General features: G+C 38.3%; 1 protein-coding gene across 2 annotated transcripts in view; it reads left to right on the top strand.

The window, feature by feature from the left end:
• The window catches only part of MCTP2 (multiple C2 and transmembrane domain containing 2), a 239,285-nt gene that overhangs the window by 36,281 nt on the left and 180,428 nt on the right, over positions 1-22,576 (top strand). For both annotated transcript variants that reach the window (XM_032842343.1, XM_032842341.1), the window contains exon 2: positions 18,503-19,037. In XM_032842343.1, coding sequence (XP_032698234.1) covers positions 18,573-19,037 — 465 coding nt within the window. In that variant the 5' untranslated portion in view covers positions 18,503-18,572. The remainder of the gene's footprint in view (positions 1-18,502; positions 19,038-22,576) is intronic.

Below are 22,576 nucleotides of genomic sequence, written 5' to 3'. Positions count from 1 at the left end.
ACCTGCGCACTTCCTTGTCTGTTTTCTGTGTGGGAGGTGCTTCCCCTTCAAGCATCCACTTGGCTGTCTCCCTCACTGCTTTCATTCTCTGCTCAGGGGGCTTTCCTGACTCATGATTTAAAGATGGCTGCCTGTCTGCCTGCAGCCACCCCTTTCCTTCAGCTCTCGCTCCTTTTGCCATCACGTGACCAACGTAGTCAATATATTTGCTTATTGTCTATCTCTTCCAAGTAGAACATAAGTTGGATGAAAGTAAGGACTCTGTGTTTTTCACTGATGTATCCCCAGTGGCTGTAATGCTATAGAGCATAGATACCAGCAAATATTTATTGAATAAATGAATGAGTAAAAATAGCAAAGGAAAAGGTTGTGTTGTGGTTGACAATGCTCAGTGTGTACAGAGGCTGTTTGTGTATATCATAAAGTTATACATTCTGCTAGTTCTGTCATTTTTAATCCAGATGATGGAATTATTTACTAGAATCTCCCTATCTAAACAATTTTGACAGATGTTCCAAGAGATAGTGCCTGCCTGGTTGTCTAAGAATTGGATTTCTATGTTCTCCTCCATCACTTTAAAAAAAAAAATTAATTTAATTTTTTTTCCGTGTTCCAAGATTCATTGTTAATGCACCACACCCAGTGCTCCATGTAATACATGCCCTCTTTAATACCCACCACCAGGCTCATACAACCCTCAACCCTTCTCTCCTCCAAAACCCCCAGTTTATTTCTCAGAGTCCACAGTCTCTCATGGTTCATCTCCCTCTCCGATTTCCCCCAACTCACTTGTCCTCTCCAGCTCCCAATGTCCTCTGTGTTATTCCTTATGCCCCACAAGTAAATGAAACCATGTGATAATCTACTCTCTCTGCTTGACTTATTTCACTCAGCATAATCTCCAGCAACTTCTTTCAAGACATGTCTCCAAAAACAAAGGAAACAAAAGTGAAAATGAACTTTTGGGACTTCATCAAGATCAAAAGCTTCTGCACAGCAAAGGAAACAGCAAAACAAAGAGGCAATGCATGGAATGGGAGAAGATATTCACAAATGACACTACAAAGGGCTGATATCCAAGATCTACAAAGAACTCCTCAAACTCAACATACACAAAACAGATAATCATGTCAAAAATTGGGCAGAAGACATGAGCAGACTTCTCCAAAGAAGACATACAAATGCCTATCAGACACATGAAAAAATGTTCTTCATCACTAGCCATCAGGGAGATTCAAATCAAAACCACACTGAGATACCACCTTACACCAGTTAGAATGGCCAAAATTAACGAGACAGGAAACAACAAGTGTTGGAGAGGATGTGGTGAAAGGGGACCCTCTTACACTGTTGGTGGGAATGCAAGTTGGTGCAGCCACTTTGGAAAACAATGTGGAGATTCCTTAAGAAATTCAAAATAGAGCTTCCCTATGACCCTGCAATTGCACTACTTGGTATTTACCCCAAAGATACAGGTGTAGCGAAAAGAAGGGCCATCTGTACCCCAGTGTTCATAGCAGCAATGGCCACAGTCACCAAACTGTGGAAAGAGCCAAGATGCCCTTCAACAGATGAATGGATAAAGAAGATATAGTCCATATATGCAATGGAGTATTATGCCTCCATCAAAAAGGAGGAATACCCAAGAGGAATACCCAACTTTTGTATCAACATGGATGGGGCTGGAGGAGATTATGCTGAGTGAAATGACTCCTCCATCACTTTTAATTGAGGAAAGCATGAAAATATTATTTTTATGTAAGATGGACTTATGGGTAGGACGATGTGATTTTCTTTGAGTATATGTTTTTAAATTGGTTGCAAATGTGGAGAAGTCATCAATAAAATTGTCCATAGCATATTAGAATTATTGAGTTGTCCTGTCTTCTTTGAGGAAGCATAATCATTCTTTGGAGAGACAATTAGTGTTCGCTGCTTCTGTTGACGTAGGCTTCGCTTGGGCTTGGGGGGTGCTTTGGAAGTTTTCTTGTAAAAGGAACCACTGGCTTGGGGTTTTGAAAGTAGGGCAATGATAAATTATGTGTGATGTTTATTTGAAAGGTTGGTATTTGTGTGTAAAAGTTTCTTCTTGCTTTTTATAGGTAGAGCCATATTTCTGAAAGATTTTGCTTTGTATTCTGAAATATTTATATTGATTTGGTAGCTGATGGGTATACACAGTTTGTTAAACTCATTCTGTTTCACACCAGAAATGGCGTAGGAAGATGTGCCTAAGGATTCCTTTGTTCTAAATTAATGTCTGTCTTTGGGCTTACCTTTCAGTCACACTTTTATATCCTAAGATGGCTTCTATAACATGCCATTTACTCAAGAGGGATATGATTTTTACTGGAAATTATTGTTCTCCCCTAATTCCATCCCTCTGCCAGTAAGGTTCTAAAGATACTTCAAGTGTTCTGCTTCTGCAGGTAATTTCCTAGAAAAAGTGTCTTTAAATGTGATAATCATGTTCAGCAGGACATTTGAGGTTTGGCAGTTGTTCTGCAATGTAGATACTGGTTAAGAGGTCAGTGTGTGGTTTAATAGGAGGCCATTAAACTCAAGTATGTGAAGAAGTAAATTACTTTCTATTACACTTGACACACATTGTTAGGGGTATGCAGTTGTTTATTGGACAGTGCTTGATTTTCAAAATTTGGGTCTGTAGTTCCATGACAGATAAGAAATATTCTGATAAGGAATCAAGAAAATTGTGTGTCTGTGTGTTTATGGGTGTGTGTGTGTGTGTGTGTGCACATGCATGTATGCACTGGCAAGTGGTGGGGAGCAATTTTGTCAAGAGATAATCATTGATTGAACACTGTAGCCAGAGAAACATATACCTTTAGCAAGAGTATTACGTCCGTCTACCTCTTACCATGATCAAGTGTTCTCAGCTTGACCTACATCCTTCCCCTTCAGCCTAATTTTATCTGTTGCCTTCAGTTTTTCCTGTCCCACACCCTTCAAAACTTACCCCAGTCAGGCTTTTTTTCCCCCTTTCTGCCCCCACAACAAGTCATACCCAAATTACCAAGAAGCTCCATTGCACCAGTGGGAGCTCTCAGGACTGGTGTTATCTACAAGCAGGTCTTGATGCTCTTGACCACTTCCTCTATACAGTGCCCTTCCCTTGTCATCTCTGTTTTGGTTTCTAGTTGTCATAAGGTGACACCACACTTTTTTTTCATTCTCTCTGGCTATATCCTCTTAATGTCCTTTGCAAATTTATCCTGCTCTAACAGACTGCTCAGTGCTGGAGGTCCTTGAGGCTCATGCCATCTTTCCACTTCATACTCTTCTTGGCAAGGTCATCCATTACTATGCCTGCAGTGACCGTAATCTGAACGCCAGTCTCTCCAAACTCTTTTCTCTAGACCTGATCTCTCAGCTCTATAGTCATGTACTCAGATACCCATATGGCTTCTCCAGCTGAACTTCTGAAATACAGAGAAACCAAGACTGATCCCACAATATGCACTTGTGAGTGAATAGCTCTAGTATTTTTTAATTGGACTCAACTCAATCCTGACATCCCTCTCCCTCTCATTCCTTTTATTGAGTCCTGTTAACTCAATATAATTACTGTTGTTCAGTACCTCCCTTCTTTTCTTTACTGATAAAACAATAAAAGAGAAGAATCAGAAGAACATGGGTCTAAGCAACACAATTGGCTTCAAATAGTTGACATACATAGAACCCAAGAATTGCAGATTGGCCATTAGTTGGGCCATAAAAAAAGCCTCCATTTGCAGAGGAATGAAAGCATATGGATTTTCCCTTCTGACTGAATTCTTAGGAATTAAGCTAGAAGTCAATAACAAGATAACTGGGTAATCCCATTTCTTGTTTAGAATTAAGCACTATACCTCTAAAAAAAATCAAACAAACAAAACCACCACCAACAAAAACTCTCCTATAGAAGAACTTAAAATGGAAATTAGGACATATTTTGAGTTACATGGTAATGAAAATATGACATGCCAAAAATTGTTTGATGCAACTCATTTAGTGCTTAGAGGGAAATTTGTAGCATTAAATGGATAGATAAAAGACTAGTAGAGTCCAAAAATCAGTATCTAATTTTCTATGTCAAGAACTAAAAAAAAAAAAAAAAAAAAAAAAACCCAAAAGCAACAAAAAACAGCAAATCAAACACAAAGGGTACAGAAAGAATGAATGAGTTTTTTTTTTTTTTTTTCTGTCCAATCCCTTTATTACCATGAATGTGGATTTGTAAACTTACACTCACAGTGGCAGCTTGTCTTCAGAAGGCTGTTTGGAATATTATTCAGCAACAAAAATTAATGCGCTATCAAGCCATGAAAAGGTATGAAGGAAATGTAAATAAATATTACCAAGTTTGAAAAGTCTGTGTAATGTATGTTTCCCCTCATCTCGATCAGTTTCTATTACCCAGAACCACACCAAATAAATATACAATCTACACACCAGTAGTTTTCTAGGCAAGTACAACTTTAAGATTCTTCCCCTAAGATACCACTTCCAGGTGAATTACAGTCTTCAGTCCTTTCCCATGTAGAAATTCTAGAGTCCACATTCACATGCACTCATGGCTTGTGTCTACCAAAACTAATTTAAAAACATATTAAAAATTGGAATGATGGGGATACCTGTGTGGCTTAGTCATTTGAGTGCCCAACTCTTAATTTTGGCTTAGGTCATGGTCTCAGGTCGTGGGATCAAACCCCACATCAGGAATCAATACATAAAATCAACAATGGAAATTTAGCTTTAGAAAAGTTAATAAACTAATAAACCCTTTGCGAGACTGATCAGGAAAAACAATATAGAATATATTACCAATATCCTGTTACCTATTGAATGGGAAGCCCCCTTCAGTGCAGAAAGAAAAAGAATAGGCATTTTAGAAAAGATGAAACAAAATTGTCATCATTTGAAAATAATTTAGTGGTCTGCATTGAAAACCAAAGTTATAATTTACGGAGAAATTATTAGAATTAATAAATGACCTCAACAAGATGTTAGGAATTAGAATCCATGTATAAAAGTTAATTGTTTTCCTCTGTAGTAGCTACTGAAAATGAAAATATAATACAAATATCAATTACTGTAAAACCATGAAGTATCTAGAAATTAATTTGACAAAATATGTGCAAGTTGCCTAATATGAAAATGTATACATCAGTAACTGATGATCAGTTAAAGACTGTTAAGAGTTGTATACCATATGATCATGCTACTTGATCTTTACCCAAATCAGCTGAAAACTTATGTTTGCACAAAAATTTGTGCACAAATATTTATAACAACTTTATTCATAATTGCCATAAATTTGAAGCAACCAAAATGTCCTTCAACAGCTGAGATAAACAAATTGTGGCAAATCCGTACAATGGAATATTATTATTCAGCAACAAAAATAAGTGTGCTATCTATCAGGCCACAAAAAGGTATGAAGGAAATGTAAATAAATATTATTAAGTGCAAAAAGCCAGTTTGAAAAGTCTGTGTAATGTGTGTTTCCAACTATATGACATTCTGGAAAAAGCAAAAACTTACAGAGATAGTAAAAAGATCAGTGATCGCTGGGTGTGGGGGGAGGGGAGGAGGAATGTATAGGTGGAGCAGAGGAAATTTTTAAGGCAGTAGAAACTATTCTGTATGATACTGTAACAGTGGATTCATGACATTATACATATGTCCAAACTCAGAAACGTATACTACAGAGAGCGAACCCTCAGGTACATTATGAACTTCAGTTTATTATAATTTATCAGTAATACTTCATCAGTTCTAACAAATATACCCCATTAATGACAGATGGTAATAATTGGAGAAATGTTGGGGAGAAGAAGGGGTATATAGGAACACTGGTACTTTTGTGCAATTATTGTATATATCTAATATTGCTCTAAAAAATAAAGTCTATTACCAAAAAAAAAAAGGCATAGAAAATAACCATATTCGTGGCTAGGAAGATAACAGTATCTTGAAGCTGTCCTCAGATTAATTTGTAAAGCAACTACCAACTAAAATGTTTACTACTTTTATTTGGGGTGGGAGTATTAGACAAATACACACAGATCTAAAATTTATATGGAAGAGCAGAGAAAAAGGAAACCAATCAGAAGAACCACAACAAGATGGGACCTTATGCAGCTGGATATCAAACCTATAGTAATTAACTATGTGATATTGGCACAAGTATCAATAACTAGGTATGGACCTTATATTTGGAAATTATATACCTAGTAGAGATGGCCTAATACATCACTGGGAGGTAGGGTAGGTTTTATTTGAAATTCAATTATGTACATAGATAAAAACCAAAATATCACCCCCCCAAAACCATACATAAACAATTTAGGATAGAACAAATGACTGTGAAATGCAAAAACTTGAGCTTTTCCATGAAAATATATTAGTGATCCTGAGGATTTTTAAACTGTACCTGCCATATACATGCCACACACACAAACACAACATGCGAAGAAAAAAAAAATACTGAAAAATTGAAGTCATCAAATTTTTTCAGATGTGGATCTTGACACCTAATTTTTTAAAAAAGCTATACATAGGATGGAGACTTTTTCGGCTGAAAGTACTAAGGAAGCATTATTATCAAAATTTTGAAAGTACTGTTTCAGATAAGAAAAAACAAAGCTATCAACCAATAGAATAATGGGTCCCCTTTCACAATTTCAGATTGGCAAATATTAAAAAAAATATCTTGCAATAGTAGTTACAGGCAAAGACATTGTACAACAGAACTTATTGGCTGATGTTAGGTATATTAATTAGTATATCTACTTTGGAAAACAGTTTGGCAATACCTAGATAGTCAAGTTTAGGATACACATAACCTACAAGTCAACAATTCAACTCTGAGATAGGGTGTTTTTCAATGAGGCCTTATTGTTAATTTGGTCAGGACACGTGTCTCTTGTAAGATACCTTTCGTAACTCTGATTTGCTGCCGCTGTATATGAGTTATGCCCCCAGCTTTGGTCATTAAAACAACCATTCTTTACATGTTTCTAACCACTTTTAGTGGAACAGTCCAGAGATGATGGAAAAAACTCTAGGGAAAAACTAACATTAGCACCAGAAGACAAGTCAAAGAATAGCTTTTATAAAGTCTGCTTACTTCTGTTTTTAGTAGTAAAATGGACTATCTTCAGAATCCAGCTGCAGGAAAATTAGTAAATAAGTTAAAGCATCTTCTCACAACAGAATATTATACTGTCTTTAAAATGACTTTAATAAAGCTACCTTTATCATTGTGGATATAGTTCCTGAAGATAATGTTGGTTGAAAAGCATGCAGTAATACATTCCTTATATAAAATATATACTAAATGGAGCTTCTAATCTTGAAAAATAGTGCTGTGTTTATCCTGGAATGATCTATAACAAAATACATGCATACAGTAAATTCAATTCTGGACTATTGATTCCTTCCAGCAGGGTGTGATGGGAAAGTCATCAGAGAGGAGCACATAGAAAATGCAATTGTATTTAATTTTTTCTTCCATAGGTGTGTTTCTGGCATGTTCATGTTCTATAATTTTCTATGCACACTGAAGAAATGGAAGTATGAAAGAACAGCAACAGGAGTAGATGAGGGATATATCACCAAGGCTGAGAATGTTTGAATAGAGCTAATCCAGGGATCTGAGAATTATTGTGGACTGAGTTGAGTGAAAAATGAAAAACGTCAGGCAAGCCAAAATATATGGCAGGACTTTACAACTGTTTAGAACAGGAAAAACCAGGAAAGATGAGAGAAGATCTCATGTAAAGTAAATATAGTGATAAAGTGTGGAACCCACCCCCCCATTTACTTAGTATTTATTTCCTGTTTGCAAAGCGCTTTGATGGATATGATCTCCCTAGCTCCTACCAAGGGAGATGGTGACAAAGCAAAAGACATAAGTAGGAAAAGAAGTCCATGGTACTTGACATAGGGGTAAGTTACTTCTTAGGTTTTTTACTTAATTAATCTCTTTAAGTGCAGTTAAAGTGAAATCCAGTGTGCTGAAGAAATTTGCCTTTATGGTCTCCAAGAGCCAGTGTTTATACCTTTGTAATGAGTATAAGGAATGAGAAGGTTCTACAATTCTAGACCAAGATAATTTTAATTCAGGAGATAGGGTGGAAAGCATTGGGAAAACAATGGTGCCCATGGTCTCTGTCTTCCCTGATACCATGGAGATGTTCTGCAAGGTGTTCCATAGAAAGGTGGCTCAGTTTTGCTGTCGGAGCACTACCTTTCCCCAGAAAGTTGGGTTACTTCTTCTCAGCTGTTAGGTTTCTGGTTCCTCTTGAATGTTTCTGTATGCCACTTGGGTAAGCATGGCCTGTAGAATACCACAGATTTGATCACCTTGTTCTCATCTCTCTACTTCCCTTGAACACCCATCAGTTTATTCCTTAAGTTGAACTTCCTGTCTGTTCTTGCTTGCATTTTCTAAAATTTCAGTGTTGTAATAAGATTTTGCTCTTCTTCTCCATCTCCTCCCCCTCCCCACCTTCTTTTTCTTCCCTGTTTTGTTTTCTTTTACTCCTGGTAAGAAATGAATCAGAATAATTTAGAATCTTTCCACTTCTTCCAAACCTGTGCATTTTAGCAACTTATGCTAAATAGTGCACCGAAGTTGCAACTGGGGGTCCCTAAGACCATTCCCAGATTTGGTGGCTTGTTAGGAGGGTTCACAGGAGTCAGTCTTTGGTCTTACAACTATGATTTACTCTAGGAGAGGATACAAAAGAGAAAATTGCACAGGAAATGTGGAAGAAACCAGGTACCAGTTTCCCAGTGGGGTCAGATAGGACATTTTTAATCCCTCTAGCAATGAATTGTGACAACACGTGTGATATGTTGTCTACCAGTGATGCTCATTAGAGAATTTTTTTCCATTGAGTTTTTATTGGGAACTGGTCACATAGATATCCCCTGCCTAGCATGGACCAAAATTCCAGTGTCTTAGAAGGAAAACAGGTATTCAGCATAAATTGTTTGCATGTACAATTAGGCACAGTGAGTCACTCTTACCCTCACAATGAGTCCTTGTCAGTTAGGGTGATTGGAAACCTTCCAAAATCTTAGGTTCCCAGATACCAGCAAAGGACTAACCTTGCGAGCAGGATTAAGAGGTCAGCCATCTCAGACCTGCCAACTGTGCCTTACTGCACAACTATTTTATTCTTTTGTTAAATGGAATGTTAACTCGTCAGGGCTTGCTTAAAAATCATGCATACCTTTTGTTAAACTCATTCTGGTCGTTTCAGATAGAGAGTGTAATTGTGGTTATCCTACCAGAGGTTGGAATAAGAGTGTAAACCCAGGGCTTCAGAAACCTCAGCCCCTTCCCCTTTCCTCCAATCCTCTCCAAGCGGAGTATGAATTACAAAATATTGATAAAGAGAGGAGCAATTCTGGGACCCATTTTATGTAGATGAGATTTTAAAGAGACTAGTGGTGGGGCAGAGTATCGTGTTAACCAGAGGAGACAGGAACTGCTTCTCTATTAATGCATTTTGTTTCTTTCCAAGAGCATGTGTAGTGGGATTAAAATAATGCATCCATCCCGGTTGATCTTAATTTTGGAGGGGTTTCTGTCCCCATGTTATATTTAATAATTTGTCTAATATGTAGAACGATCTCTTCTCTCTCAGTTGGATTACAAATTTAGTAGCAAGTTGAGTGATTACTGGGATGCTACATTTTTAGGGGGAAGAAAAAGCCAGATTTATTTTAAAAGCAGATGCATTTTCCCTTCCTTCCTTTCTTTCTTTCTTTCCTTCCTTCTTTCTTTGTCTTTGATTTTATTTGTTTATTTATTTGAGAGAGAGAGAGCGAGAACACAAGCAAGAAGGAAGGGCAGAAGGAGAGGGAGAAGCAGACTGCCCTCTTAGCAGGGAGCCTGACACAGGACTTGATCCCAGGACCCTGAGATCGTGATCTGAGCCAAAGGCAGGCACTTAACTGACTGAGCCACCCAGGCGCCTGCATTTTCTGTTTTTTATATGAAACTGATCTGGGGAGACATTTCTATTAAGGGTACTCTCCTTTAGAGACCATGTTTTTATGGTGGGGAAGTTGTTTCTACTATAAGCATAATTAAATATAGGCAATGTAGAGATTCTTATCCCTGTTCTATCAGAATGCTAATAATCCTACTGTAGAATGTCATTTGCCCATCCTTTTCCATAGGATGGGTATGCCGTCTGATTTTCACTTCCATTGAATTTAGTTTAATTCCCCCCAACCCCGCCCCTGCAAATTTTAACAGGATGTGACATGAAATTTCCTTTACTGGTGATAAAAAATACCTTAATGATTAACTACATTCGGCCTAGTTGTAACCACTTGCTCTGTCATTTGATATTAAATCGTGAAAACAAACCCTTTTCTTCATATTTACGCTAAAGGAGAACTTCAGGAAGCACAGTCTCCCTCAGTGTTACTGGGTATCAGACTCCTTCCTCCTCTGTGTCTTATTCACACAGTGGTTGTGGTGCAGATTCAATCAGATACTTTGGGGCTGGCATTTGAAAGGGTTGCTGTTCTTTTTCCATTTGGCCAGTGGCTAGCAGCCGGCTGGGGAGGATGTCTGGGTTAAAACCATGATAAATGGAACTTCCATTAGGCTTCTTGGCTCAAGGCCGTTTCCTGTAAAGACCTTATCTTGCCGTCAGTGGTTTGAAGAAGGAGAATGTTCTTTTCGTTCCATAAATGAAAGCTGCCGTGGAGTGGGCTGGGTAGTGTAGGTATCTCTTTGTGTGAAGAGAGTCTGCTTCTAGTGCCGATGCTTGGCAGAGCCTGGGTTACATTTTAACTTGTAACGCTTTGGATGTTACGATGATAACCTATGGATGTATGTCCTCATAGAAAATGGAACGGATATGTCTGAGTTTGTTTTTTAGTGTTCTTCGAAGTGAGGAGAACTGAATATCCAGATAGTTGGATGTATCTCACCAGCTTTTTCTTCCAACCTAACGGTTCCTTGAATTATTCCTTATTTTTTTTTTTTTAAAGATTTTTTCGAAGATTTTATTTTTTTTATTTGACACACAGAGATCTCAAGTAGGCAGAGAGGCAGGCAGAGGGAGAGGGGGCAAGCAGGCTCCCCGCTGAGCAGAGAGCCCAATGTGGGGCTCCATGTGGGGCTCCATGTGGGGCTCGATCCCCGGACCGTGAGATCATGACCTGAGCCGAAGGCAGAGGCTTAACCCACTGAGCCACCCAGGCGCCCTGAATTTATTCTTTCTTTAGACTTTCTTTATTCAGAGGATTTCATCATTGATTGGAGGTACAGTGTTTTCAAGCATCACAGAGACCACAGTCCAGCAGTGTATTAGCTTTATGCACACCTTTAAGAACACTTTTTTCTTCTGGGCACATATTTTAGTATTTATATATTCATAGTTCTGTACATCTCCTTCTGTACTACTTGCACACTTGGGGAAATAATGGTTGGAATGATTTTGCAAAACGTACTAAGAGAGTTCAGATTTCAGGTAAAATGGAATAAAACCACTCTCGCCTTTTCTGCCCATGGGACACAAGTATGAAGCCAGGGCAAAATGCTTGGTGAAGCTAGGTGAGATCTCTGAAAAGTAAATATCATGATGTAGATGAGGGAGGACACCACAGTCGAAATACCAATGACATCAGGTAAGTTTACCATGTTCCCCTCTCTGCTAATCCCCTGCCTGAATTCAGTGCAGTCCGCAGTCTAGGAGTCAGTGTCAAGGGGCACCCGGCTGACTGTCTGTAGAACATGTGACTCTTGATCTTGGGGTTGTGAGTTCAAACCCCATGTTGGGCATGGAACCTAACTTAAAATGTGAACTACGAAAACAAAATATAGGAGTCAGCATTGGAAGCAGACTGAGAAAGGACCAAGAGACACCCTCTAGTTCTGGCCCAAGGAATAGAAAAGAGAAGCCCTAAAGTTCAGAGAGAGGGGAGAAATCCCCCATCTTTTGGTCTCCCTTTTCTCTATTTTGTCATGTACTGGCAATCTTGTGGCGAAGGCAGTAGCAACAGAAGCGGGAAACAGCAGGAACCAAAGCAAGGAGTGAAGGGGATGCCCTTCCCATTTTGTGAAGCTGTCAGTTTGAGGGCAGGGCTAAATAAAAAAAACTTGTATTTGTTTATTTGTTTTAATGTGTCTCAATCCTCCCACTACTCTGGTGGCATCACAGAAGTGGGTTGTTTCTGATTAGAGGATTAAAAAGGGGCGTTCCAGAGTACTAGAGAGTATCAGGGGAGACAGCTGAGAGGAGGGGCTCAGGAAACAATTCCATAAAGTTTGTGAATTTCTGGACTCATCTATGCATCTGATCATGATTACCATACTGTCTACTTTGAGAATGTAGTTAATGAATAGAATTCCATGCAAGTCTCAGTAACTTCCACATGGTGTGCGCCCAAAGCAGACGTGAATGGCCCTTCCTAGCTTTTGAAAACAACACTGACATCAGCCTGCAGAATGTGGGTTGGAATTTGGGGTGAGAAGGTAATCAGATCAAATGCCTGGCAAAACAATAGTTTCAACATTCTCTATAGATTTAAATAAGGCACAAGATTTTATGAGAATATTCAGAAAGTCTAGGATATAATCCATGTTGGAATATAAAGAACTACAAAATTCTCAAATCGCATGGGAAAAGACAATGGATGACAATGAAAATATGACTTTAAAGAAGCTGTTATAAAAATGCTTCAGTAATGGGGCACCTGGGTGGCTCAGTGGGTTAAGCCTCTGTCTTTGGCTCAGATCATGATCTCAGGGTCCTGGGATCGAGCCCCCCATTGGGCTCTCTGCTCTGTGGGGAGCCTGCACCCCGCCCCCCCACCCGCCCTGCCTGCCTCTCTGCCTACTTGTGATCTCTGTCAAATAAATAAATAAATAAATAATCTTAAAAAAATAAAATAAAATGCTCTAGTAAATAATCATGAATTCTGAAATAAAAGATAAGTTGAAATGTATCTGTAAAGAAATAGGAGATAGGAAGTAGAACCAAGTGGAAATTTTATAACTAAAAAATACAGTAGTTGCCCCACCTTGCTGTCTCCTACCCTCCCCCACATTCTTTACTAGATAAAGTCAATAACAAAATGGAGATGACAGAGGAAAGAATCAGTAAACCTGAATGTAAATCAATAAAAAGTACACAGTGTGAACAAAGGAGAGGAGAATGATTGAAAAATACTGAACAGAGACCCTTGGACTGTTGGGCGATTACAGAAGGCATTTTGTTTATATTATTAGAGCCCCAGAAGGAAGGGAAAAAGAATGTGACTAAGAAGTATGCCAAGAAATAAGGGCTGGAAACTTTCCAAGTTTGACAAAAGATAGAACCTTACAGATTCAAGAAGCTAGGCTACCCCAAACAAGACAAACCGAAAGAAATACACACCCAGGCATATCATAACTGCTTAAAACTGAGGACAAAATCTTGAAAACAATCAGAGAAAAAGTGACACTATAGGAGACAGAGATTCAAATGAAAAATTTCTCAGCAGAAATCATGGAGCCCAGAGGAAATGTCTTACCATTTTTAAAGTGCTGAAATAAATAAAAGTGCAGAGCCCAGAATTTGGTGAAAATATCCTTGAATGTGAAATGAGGATCTCCTCGTTTCAGGTAAAATCAAGAGAATTTGGAGTCAACAGACCTGCTGTAAAATAGCAGGTTAAGGAAATGTCTTAGGCTATGGGAATTGATATGAGAAATTTGGAATATTAAGAATGGAGGAAATAGTAAATATAATAAGCTGTTCTCTTCCTGAATTAGTTAAAATATGGTTCGTGATTGAAATCAAAGTAAAACCTTGTCTGACAGGAATTTTATAAAGTCAAAATCACAACTGATAAATTAAAATGAACACTAAAAAAAGTGAAGGAAGGAAAAACAGGAAACGGAAACAGAAGAATAAAAAAACAGTGGAAACAGTTACATTGGGAAACCTTCATATAATACAAACATATAAATTATTATGTTAAATTTAAATGGTCTGTACAAACCAAATAAGAGTCTGTCAAAATGGATTTAAACAGCAAGATGATATTAACAGTTGTAAACATGTATACAAATAACAAAACTTCAAAATACAGAAGTAAAACCTGACAGAACTAAAGGAGAAATATATAAATTCACAGTTATGATTGAGAGACCCAGCATTTCTCTCTAGGTAATACTAGTAGAAAGAAAATCACCAAGAGTATAGAAGAATTGAACCATCAACCAACTAGATCTAATAAACATTTATATAACTCTCCACTAAATGCTAATCGACTAAAATATTTCTAAATGAATATAGAAGAAATTCTTTTTAGCATATTTGCAAGTTAAGCTATGGGAGGTGAATTAAATAATGTATTTGTGTCTTGCTAATGTGAACTACAAGTTTATGTTTAGAACAACATTTTACAAAGCAGAAAAAGTGGTGAAATATTTTCAAAGCTAGAATGACTCAGCATGAAATAAGTGAAATAATTTAAAAACTAGCTAACATTATCTTAAGTATTTACTCTGTGCCAAGCACTATTCTCTTTATTTTTTTATTTTTATTTTTATTTTTTTAAAGATTTTATTTATTTGTCAGAGAGAGAGAGAGAGATAGATCACAAGTAGGCCAAGAGGCAGGCAGAAGCAGAGGAAGAAGCAGATTCCCTGCTGAGCAAGGAGCCCGATGTGGGACTCAATCCCAGGACGCTGGGATCATGACCTGAGCTGAAGGCAGCCGCTTAACCAACTGAGCCACCCAGACGTCCCTATTCTTCTCTTTATAAAGACAAATTCATTCAGTCCTCACAAGAGGCCATCAAGGTAGTTACATATACAAATAATAATGAGAAAGAGAGCTCTTTAATAAATTAAGATACCAAAATTGGAAATTGTAACAACAGTATCAGTAATGATTAAAAAAGCTTTTCTTGACTAAATACTTTTTGTGCATTTGACACTGGGCCTTAAACCTTGTATTATTTGGTTTCCACACTATGATGACTTGCCCCTAATAGTACGTCTAAGTAAAATGTGACACAGCAAAATTCCAAATCATGGAGTCTGTCTCTGGAACCCAAGTTCTTTATCCCTGTATTACCTTCTGAAGATGCCCATTTCATCCTGGGAGAAGCTATTGCCTGTCCTGGTGGTCATCCAGTGATCCAGCAAAAGCTGTAGATTCTCATAGTCCTGCTCTTCCAAAGGCAGTGACTTCCCAATGACTAAATATCCTGTCCTAGAGTAAGATAGGGCTGGGTACAAACACTTGTCCTTGATCTTAGAAAATGTGTTTTCTTGTGGCTCTTGGCCTATTTTATCTTCAGCCAAACATGGCAATGTAAATACAGGCCAGATCAGAATTACCTGACTCTGCTGTTCTTTTTCATACTGAAAGGATTTATTATGAGCTACTTGACACATAGAATAAGGTTTATTTCTCCAAAGTTGATTTTTTTTGGATTAAACCCCTAAGACCTTCAGATAATTTTCTTTTTTTTTTAATTTATTAGTTTTCATTATGATAAATGTACTCTTTAATCCCTATCCCCTATTTACCCCATCTACAACCCCCTCACCCCTGTAACTATCAGTTTGTTCTCTTGGTTTCCAACTCTCTCTCTTTCCTTTGATCATTTATTTCTCAAATTGCACATATGAATGAGGTCATATGGTATTTGTCTTTTTCTGACTTATTTCAATTAGCATTTTTCTTTTTAGCTCTACCCATGTTGTTGCAAATGGCAAGATTTCCTTCTTCTTTATGGCTGAATAGTATTAGTGTGTGTGTGTGTGTGTGTGTGTATCTTTATCCATTCATCTCTTGATGAATATTTAGGCTGCTTCCATAGAGTTTGGCTATTATAAATAATGCTGCAATAAACATGGGGTGCACGTAACACTTTGAGTTAGTATTTTTGTATTCTTTAGGTAAATACACAGTAGTGGAATTCCTGGATCAAAGGGTAGAACTATTTTGATTTTTTAGAAGCCTCCATGCTATTTTCCAAAATGGCTGCATCAATTTGCATCCCCGCCAATAGTACATGAGGGTTCCTTTTTTCTCCACATCTTTGCCAATATTTGTTGTTTCTTGTGTTTTTGATTTTAGCCATTCTGACAGGTGTGAGGTAATATATCATTGTGGTTTTGATTTGCATTTCTCTGATGATGAGTGGTATTGAACATCTTTTCATGTGTCTGTTGGCCATCTGGGTATCTTTGGAGAAGTGGCTGTTCATGTCTTCTGCCATTTTTAATTGGATTATATGTTTCTGGGTGACGACTTATATAAGTTCTTTATATATTTTGGATACTAACCCTTTATCAGATATGTCATTTTCAAATATCTTCCCCCATTCAGCAGGTTGCCTTTTAGTTTTGTTGATTGTTTCCTTCACTGTGCAGAAGATTTTTATTTTGACATAGTACCAATAAGTTATTTTTTGTTTTATTTCCCTTGCCTCAGGTGATATAGCTAGAAAAATGTTGCTATGTCCAATGTCAAAAAGATTACTGCCTGTGTTCTCTTCTAGGATTTTTATGGTTTCAGGTCTCATATTCAGGTCTTTAATCCATTTTGAGCTTATTTTTGTGGATGGTGAAGAAAGTGGTCAATTTAATTCTTTTGCATCAAGATTTGACTTTGACTTGATCCCTAATGAGTCCAACCTGTAATATGTCAAATCACCCCTTTTCCTGCATAGTATTTACCACTCTGTATAATTACATATTATTTGTGAAGCATTCCGGTAATTCACACCTAACTGTTTGTGGGAAACACTTTCAATCATATATTCTGAAGCTAAAGCTCTGAAGCTTGCATTTATTGAGATTTCCCTTATAGTTTTGTCAATTTTTCTGACTTGGTACATTGGAGCAAGAACAGGCCTCTTACTTCTATAAATGCTTTTCTCTTTAGTCAACCTTATTTTTACTATAAAGTTTTAAGATTATGAGGTGGAATTTTTGTCAACATGAGTATGTGTGTATCCTTCAAAATGCACCTGTCTTGCTGGAAAGGAAGATGGTAACTTTAAAGCAGGGATTGGCCAACTACACTCTGCTGCATTTATGTAAATAAAGTTTTATTGGAACACAGCCACACTCATTTAGGTGTTGTCCATGTCTCCTTTGGTGCCAAACAGCAGAACTGAGTAATCGTGATACACCATGTGGCCTGTAAAGTCTTAAATATTTACTAACTGATTTCATACAGAGAATCTTTGTCTACCCTGATTCAAACACTAAAAGGTACTGGTTATTTGATAATATTGATTAAAGATGCTGTTATTGTGTTGGTAAATTTTGGCTCTGCTTTCCCTGGGGCAACATAAGGAAGTAGTCTTTTTTCCCCACGTTTTAGTTACAAAACAAATATTGTATGTGTAGAAATTATGTGTGTGTGTGTGTGTGTGTGTGTGTGTTTCGGGTAGACAACATGAGTTAATTACATGCATTGTGAAATGAGTACCACAATCAAGTTAATTAACATATTAACTTGTTAATTTGTAAATTTCACCTCACATATTTAGAACTTTTGTGTATGTGTGGTGAGATCACAGAAGATGTACTCTCTTAGCAAACTTCAACTGTACATGGCTATTGTTAAAAAAAAAACAACAATAAGAGATCACAAGTTTTGGTGAGGATGGGGAAGACAGAGAGCTGTTGTGCACTATTGTCGGAAGGTAAACTGATACAGACACATGGAGAACAATATGGAGGTTCCTCAAAAAACTGAAACTAGAAGTATTATATGACTCTGGGTATATATATCCTCCCAAACTAAAATCAGCATTTCCTCACTCCTTTACTCCCTTGTTCACTATAGCATTATTCACAGTTGCCAAGATGAGGAAACAATCTAAGTGGTTATTGAGGGATGAATGGATAAAAAAATGTTGTGACACACACACAATGAGATATGAGTTAGGCATCTGGATAGGAGGAAATCCTGCCATTTTCAACAACATGGCTGAACCGGGAGGGAGGACATTAAGTGCAGTGAACTAAGTCAGAGAAAGCAGTCTTCTTATGAAACATTCTTTTCACATCAACCTCACAGTTCCATTCATGACTAGAATTTTTCTATGGCTCCTCTGACAAAAATGTTAAAAATTCAGTGTCTTAAAAATGCTTTAAGGGGCACCTAGGTGGCTCAGTGGGTTAAAGCCTCTGCCTTCAGCTCAGGTCATGATCCCAGGGTCCTGGGATCAAGCCCCGCATCAGGCTCTCTGCTCAGGAGGGAGCCTGCTTCCCTTCCTCTCTCTCTGCCTGCCTCTCTGCCTACTTGTGATCTCTGTCTGTCAAATAAATAAATAAAATATTTTTAAAAAATGATTTAAAAATATTTGTAAACATTACCAACCAAATGTTTCCGTCTCAGTCCCTTAGTGGAACGTGTGAGACTTTCCAGTCACATCTTACACTTCAATGTGCTTAGATACTACCGAGAAGGCTCATTTGTGTTCTCTCTCCTCACATGGTGTTTTCTAGGAGCCGCTGTGGTTGTTTCCCACACAGAGGAGCTCTCTCATGGAGTGACTTGCTGGGTCTTCAGGCAGCCATGGAGGATAAACCATCTGTCTGGGGCTCTTTGAAACAGCGGACCAGGCCTTTGTTAATCAACTTGAGCAAGAGGAGGGTGAAAAAGAACCCGAACAAGCCCCTAGACCTACGGGCAAGGCGTTCCCTGGACCGCCGCCTCAGCCTCTCTGTCCCTGACCTCTTGGAGGCTGAGGCCTTGGCCCCAGAGGGCAGGCCTTACTCTGGGCCCCAGTCATCCTACACCTCGGTGCCCAGCAGCCTGTCGACAGCGGGGATCTTGCCCAAGAGCAGCAGTAGCTCCTTGAAACAGTCTGAGGAGGAATTGGACTGGAGCCAGGAAGAAGCAGGCTACCTCCGTGTGGTGGAAACGGACTCCGAGGAGGCCTATGCCTCTCCCGCCGAGGACAGGAGGCCTTCCAGCAATGGCATCCTGGATCTGCTGCAGAAGACACCGGCTGGAGAGGAGGCCCTGGAAGAGCCAGAGGTGAGACCAGGGCTGGGCACTTTCCTGCTCCTTCTTCTGTTTTTCTCCTTTCTGTGTGTACTCCTTGCCCTTGGAAGATTTGGTTTGGAGTTATTTTTGTGGTTAGCTTGGATGGAGAGAATGTTATTTATAAGAATTTAAATTCAGGTAATATTGATTGTGCCCACTGTTCCCATTCATTTTAGAGTTGACCTCTATGTATTTTAAAACTATTACAAATAAACTCTCTGGGATACTTTAAGGCATTAAAAGCCCTATTGGATGAGTTTTCCTTTTTCCATGTTCCTGGCAAAGAAATTAAAAGCATAACTTTTCCTCGAACTTTTTGCTTTAAGTGTGTGTATGTGTGTGTGTCTCTCTCTCTCTCTCTCCACCACTGCTCAGTGTTATGGTAAACAAAAATGCATGTTAATATTCCTTTAAAAAAAAGATGAACCATGAAAGACTGTGGACTCTGAAAAACAATCTGAGGGTTTTGGAGGGGTGGGAGGTTGGGTGAGCCTGGTGGTGGGTATTTCAGAGGACACGTATTGCATGGAGCACTGGGCATGGTGCATAAACAATGAATTCTGGAACACTGAAAAGAAATTTAAAAAATTATTAAAAAATAAAAAAATTAAAATTAAAAAAAAAATTAAAAAATAATTAAATAAAATAGATGAAAAGTGTTCCCCAAATGTGGAAGAGGGAGGTTGAAGACTTGGAGTCAGAGTAAAATTTTTGGATGTCCTGTTGCTGGCTTTGAAGGTAAATGGAGGACACATGAATTAGCAAGTACAGGTGGCTCTAAAAGCTGGGACAGAAAAGAAAACATATTCTCCCCAGACTTCCAGAATGAACTCTTCTATGTAGGCAGTGATTTTAGCTCAGGGAGACCTATTTCAGATTTCTGACCTCAAAAACTATCAGGGAATAAATTGATTTGTTAAAAAAAGAAAGATTTCATTTATTTATTTGAAAGAGAGAGAGAATGAGCAGAGAGAGGGGGAGAAGCAGACTTGCCTGCTGGGCAGGGAACCTGACATGGGGCCTGATCCCAGGACCCTGGGATCATGACCTGAGCCGAAGGCAGTCACTTAACTGACTGAGCCACCCAGGGACCCCTGCATATTAATCTTCTTAAGAAATGTATGAATGTGTCTCTCCGTTTGACTGTCAGAGGGTTTGAACTTGCTCCAGTCTCACTCGTATGTATGTGCATTTGTGTGTGCTTGTGAACACGTGTGCATGTTTGCCTGTGGACAGCTTCACTTGCATTCTCTAAAAAAAAACCAAAAAGAAACTGAAGGATGCAAATTCTTATGGTTTCATTGATTTTTTAATGCTTTAGTATTTCGATGAGCTAAAATAGCCAAATACAATTATGAGAAAATCTTATATATCTAGAACAAGTTTAATATAAATTCAGTCCCCAGATTAGTAAATTATGGTGACTGGTTTAATCAGTTTTTGTTTTGTTTTGTTTTTTAATTCCCCATCAGTGACACTAAAGTAGGTTACAGCTTTGAGGGAAGAAGTGAATTTTTTTTTTTTTTTTTTTTGTGGAGACTCTAGGTTCCTGTTATAATTGCATACAAACCTGGGTATTCAACTGTGATTTTTGGTTTTACTTTCAGAACCAAAGCCTGTTATATATTGGGGTGTCATATATTTATTTTTAATTGTGTCATACATTTGGGTGTCATTATGGAATGGATCATGGATATCTGGAGGATGTAGTGACCAGATTCCTATGGAAACTTAATGATAAGTCACCATTAACCATTCAATGACTTAACTGTCTTTTTCCTTACCACTTACTTTTATGAAATTCTTTTCATAACCATGTTACAGTTTTTACCATTGTTTATAAATTTGAAATATGTTTTTCCAGTAATCAAAATATAAATCAGGTGAATTATTAAACCTAATTCATAATTCATAGTTCGCTGTGAAGGGGGTAATTATATCCAATGTAGAATCTGATACTGAAGTTTATCTTCTTGTTACATTATTAACTGATCAGAAGAAAATGGGTGGGTTTTTTGGCTTTGATAGGCTAACACTCTCAGATTAGAATTCTTTTAAGATTACTTTTTTAAAAAAGATTTTATTTTTATTTATGAGCGAGAGAGAGAGAGAGAGAAAGCAGGAGCATGGAGGGAGGAGGAGAGAGAGAGGGAGAGGGACAAGCAGACTCCCACTGAGCGGGGAGCCTGATGTGGGGCTCAATCCTAGGACCCTGAGATCATGACCTGAGCAGAAACCAAGAAACAGACACTTAACTGAGCCACCCAGGTGACCCTAGAATAATTTTTTTTTTTTTTTAGGTTAGCACCGTGAAGTTGTTTTGCTGACTATAAATATTTGAGTACCTACTCTAACTCAGGCACCATAAAGGTCGTGACTAGAAATAGAGATGGATAGGAAAGTGACCCTGCCTTTTAAGTTATGAGGTATTAAGAGACAGCTTTGTATAGCTCTAAAGGAAGCATAAGAGGCAAGAAGATATTGGAACTGTCTGCGCAAAACATCTAAGCCTTGCCTTTGGCAGCCTGGTGGATGGAGGATATCAGTGCATGGGGATGGACAGGCATTGTGACAGGACGTGAGGGATTGTGCAAGCTGGCATAGATTTGATAGGTGAGGAAATATGCTGGACACAACCTGAAGTGTGAGTGGGGTAGTTAGGAGGTGGTGAGCATTTTGCTGCTCCTGACATAGGTATTTGAGGAACTTTCTGGTGTGATGTGTGCTAGGAAGGGTGGTCTGTGTTGGGGGGCTGTTTATGGCTGGTAAATGGATGGTTGGTAGTGGTTACTTTCTCTTCTCTGGGCTAAATGCAAAACTCTTGGAATAATTTAAAAAATTATTTTAAATAATTTTGCTTTTTAACTCACCCATTTAAAAGAAAACAAACTCTTTTTTAAATATTTTATTTTGAAGTCATCTGTGCACTGAACGTGGGGCTTGAACCCACAACCCTGAGATTAAGAGTTATGTGCTTCATCAGCTGAGCCAGCCAGGTATCCCCAAACCTCTTTTTTGAATACAAATCTGCTTCTCTTTTCCTGTCCTAGGACATACAAGGGAGAAACTGAGACTGATCCTCCCATGGCCACTTGAGTGCTATGTATCTGGTTGGTTTGCAGAGGATGGCGGGACTGGGCTGTAGCTAATCAGGCCTATGGGATCACATGTGGTCAAGTGCATTGCTCTGCCTATCCCCCATTTGAGCTCCCTTCCACCATATTGAGTGGGCTTCCCCCACTACCCTAGTATCCAGAATTTATTAAATAGTATAGAAGTTAGCCACTCCCTTGCTTATCTTCCCCATGAGGCTGTGTAATTTGGTCTGTGGGTAGGTCTAAAGGAGTCATGTCTAATTTGTCTTTGTTTTCTTGGGGCCTTGCTGTGTGCCTGACACAGAGCATGTGCTCAATCACTATTTATATATGAGGAAATCAACGATAGTAATATATCCATTCAGGTTCCTACAGTTTTTATCAGTGTCTTTATTGTGAGTTCTCTTCAGTTTATGATTTCATTAAAGTCAGAAT

The sequence above is a fragment of the Lontra canadensis genome, unplaced genomic scaffold (genome assembly GCF_010015895.1).
Source record: "Lontra canadensis isolate GAN:19392208 unplaced genomic scaffold, GSC_riverotter_1.0 scaffold128, whole genome shotgun sequence".
In the NCBI taxonomy this organism is placed as follows: domain Eukaryota; kingdom Metazoa; phylum Chordata; class Mammalia; order Carnivora; family Mustelidae; genus Lontra; species Lontra canadensis.
Note: the sequence above shows the minus strand (reverse complement) of the source record. Positions and strands in the feature narration are given on the sequence as shown.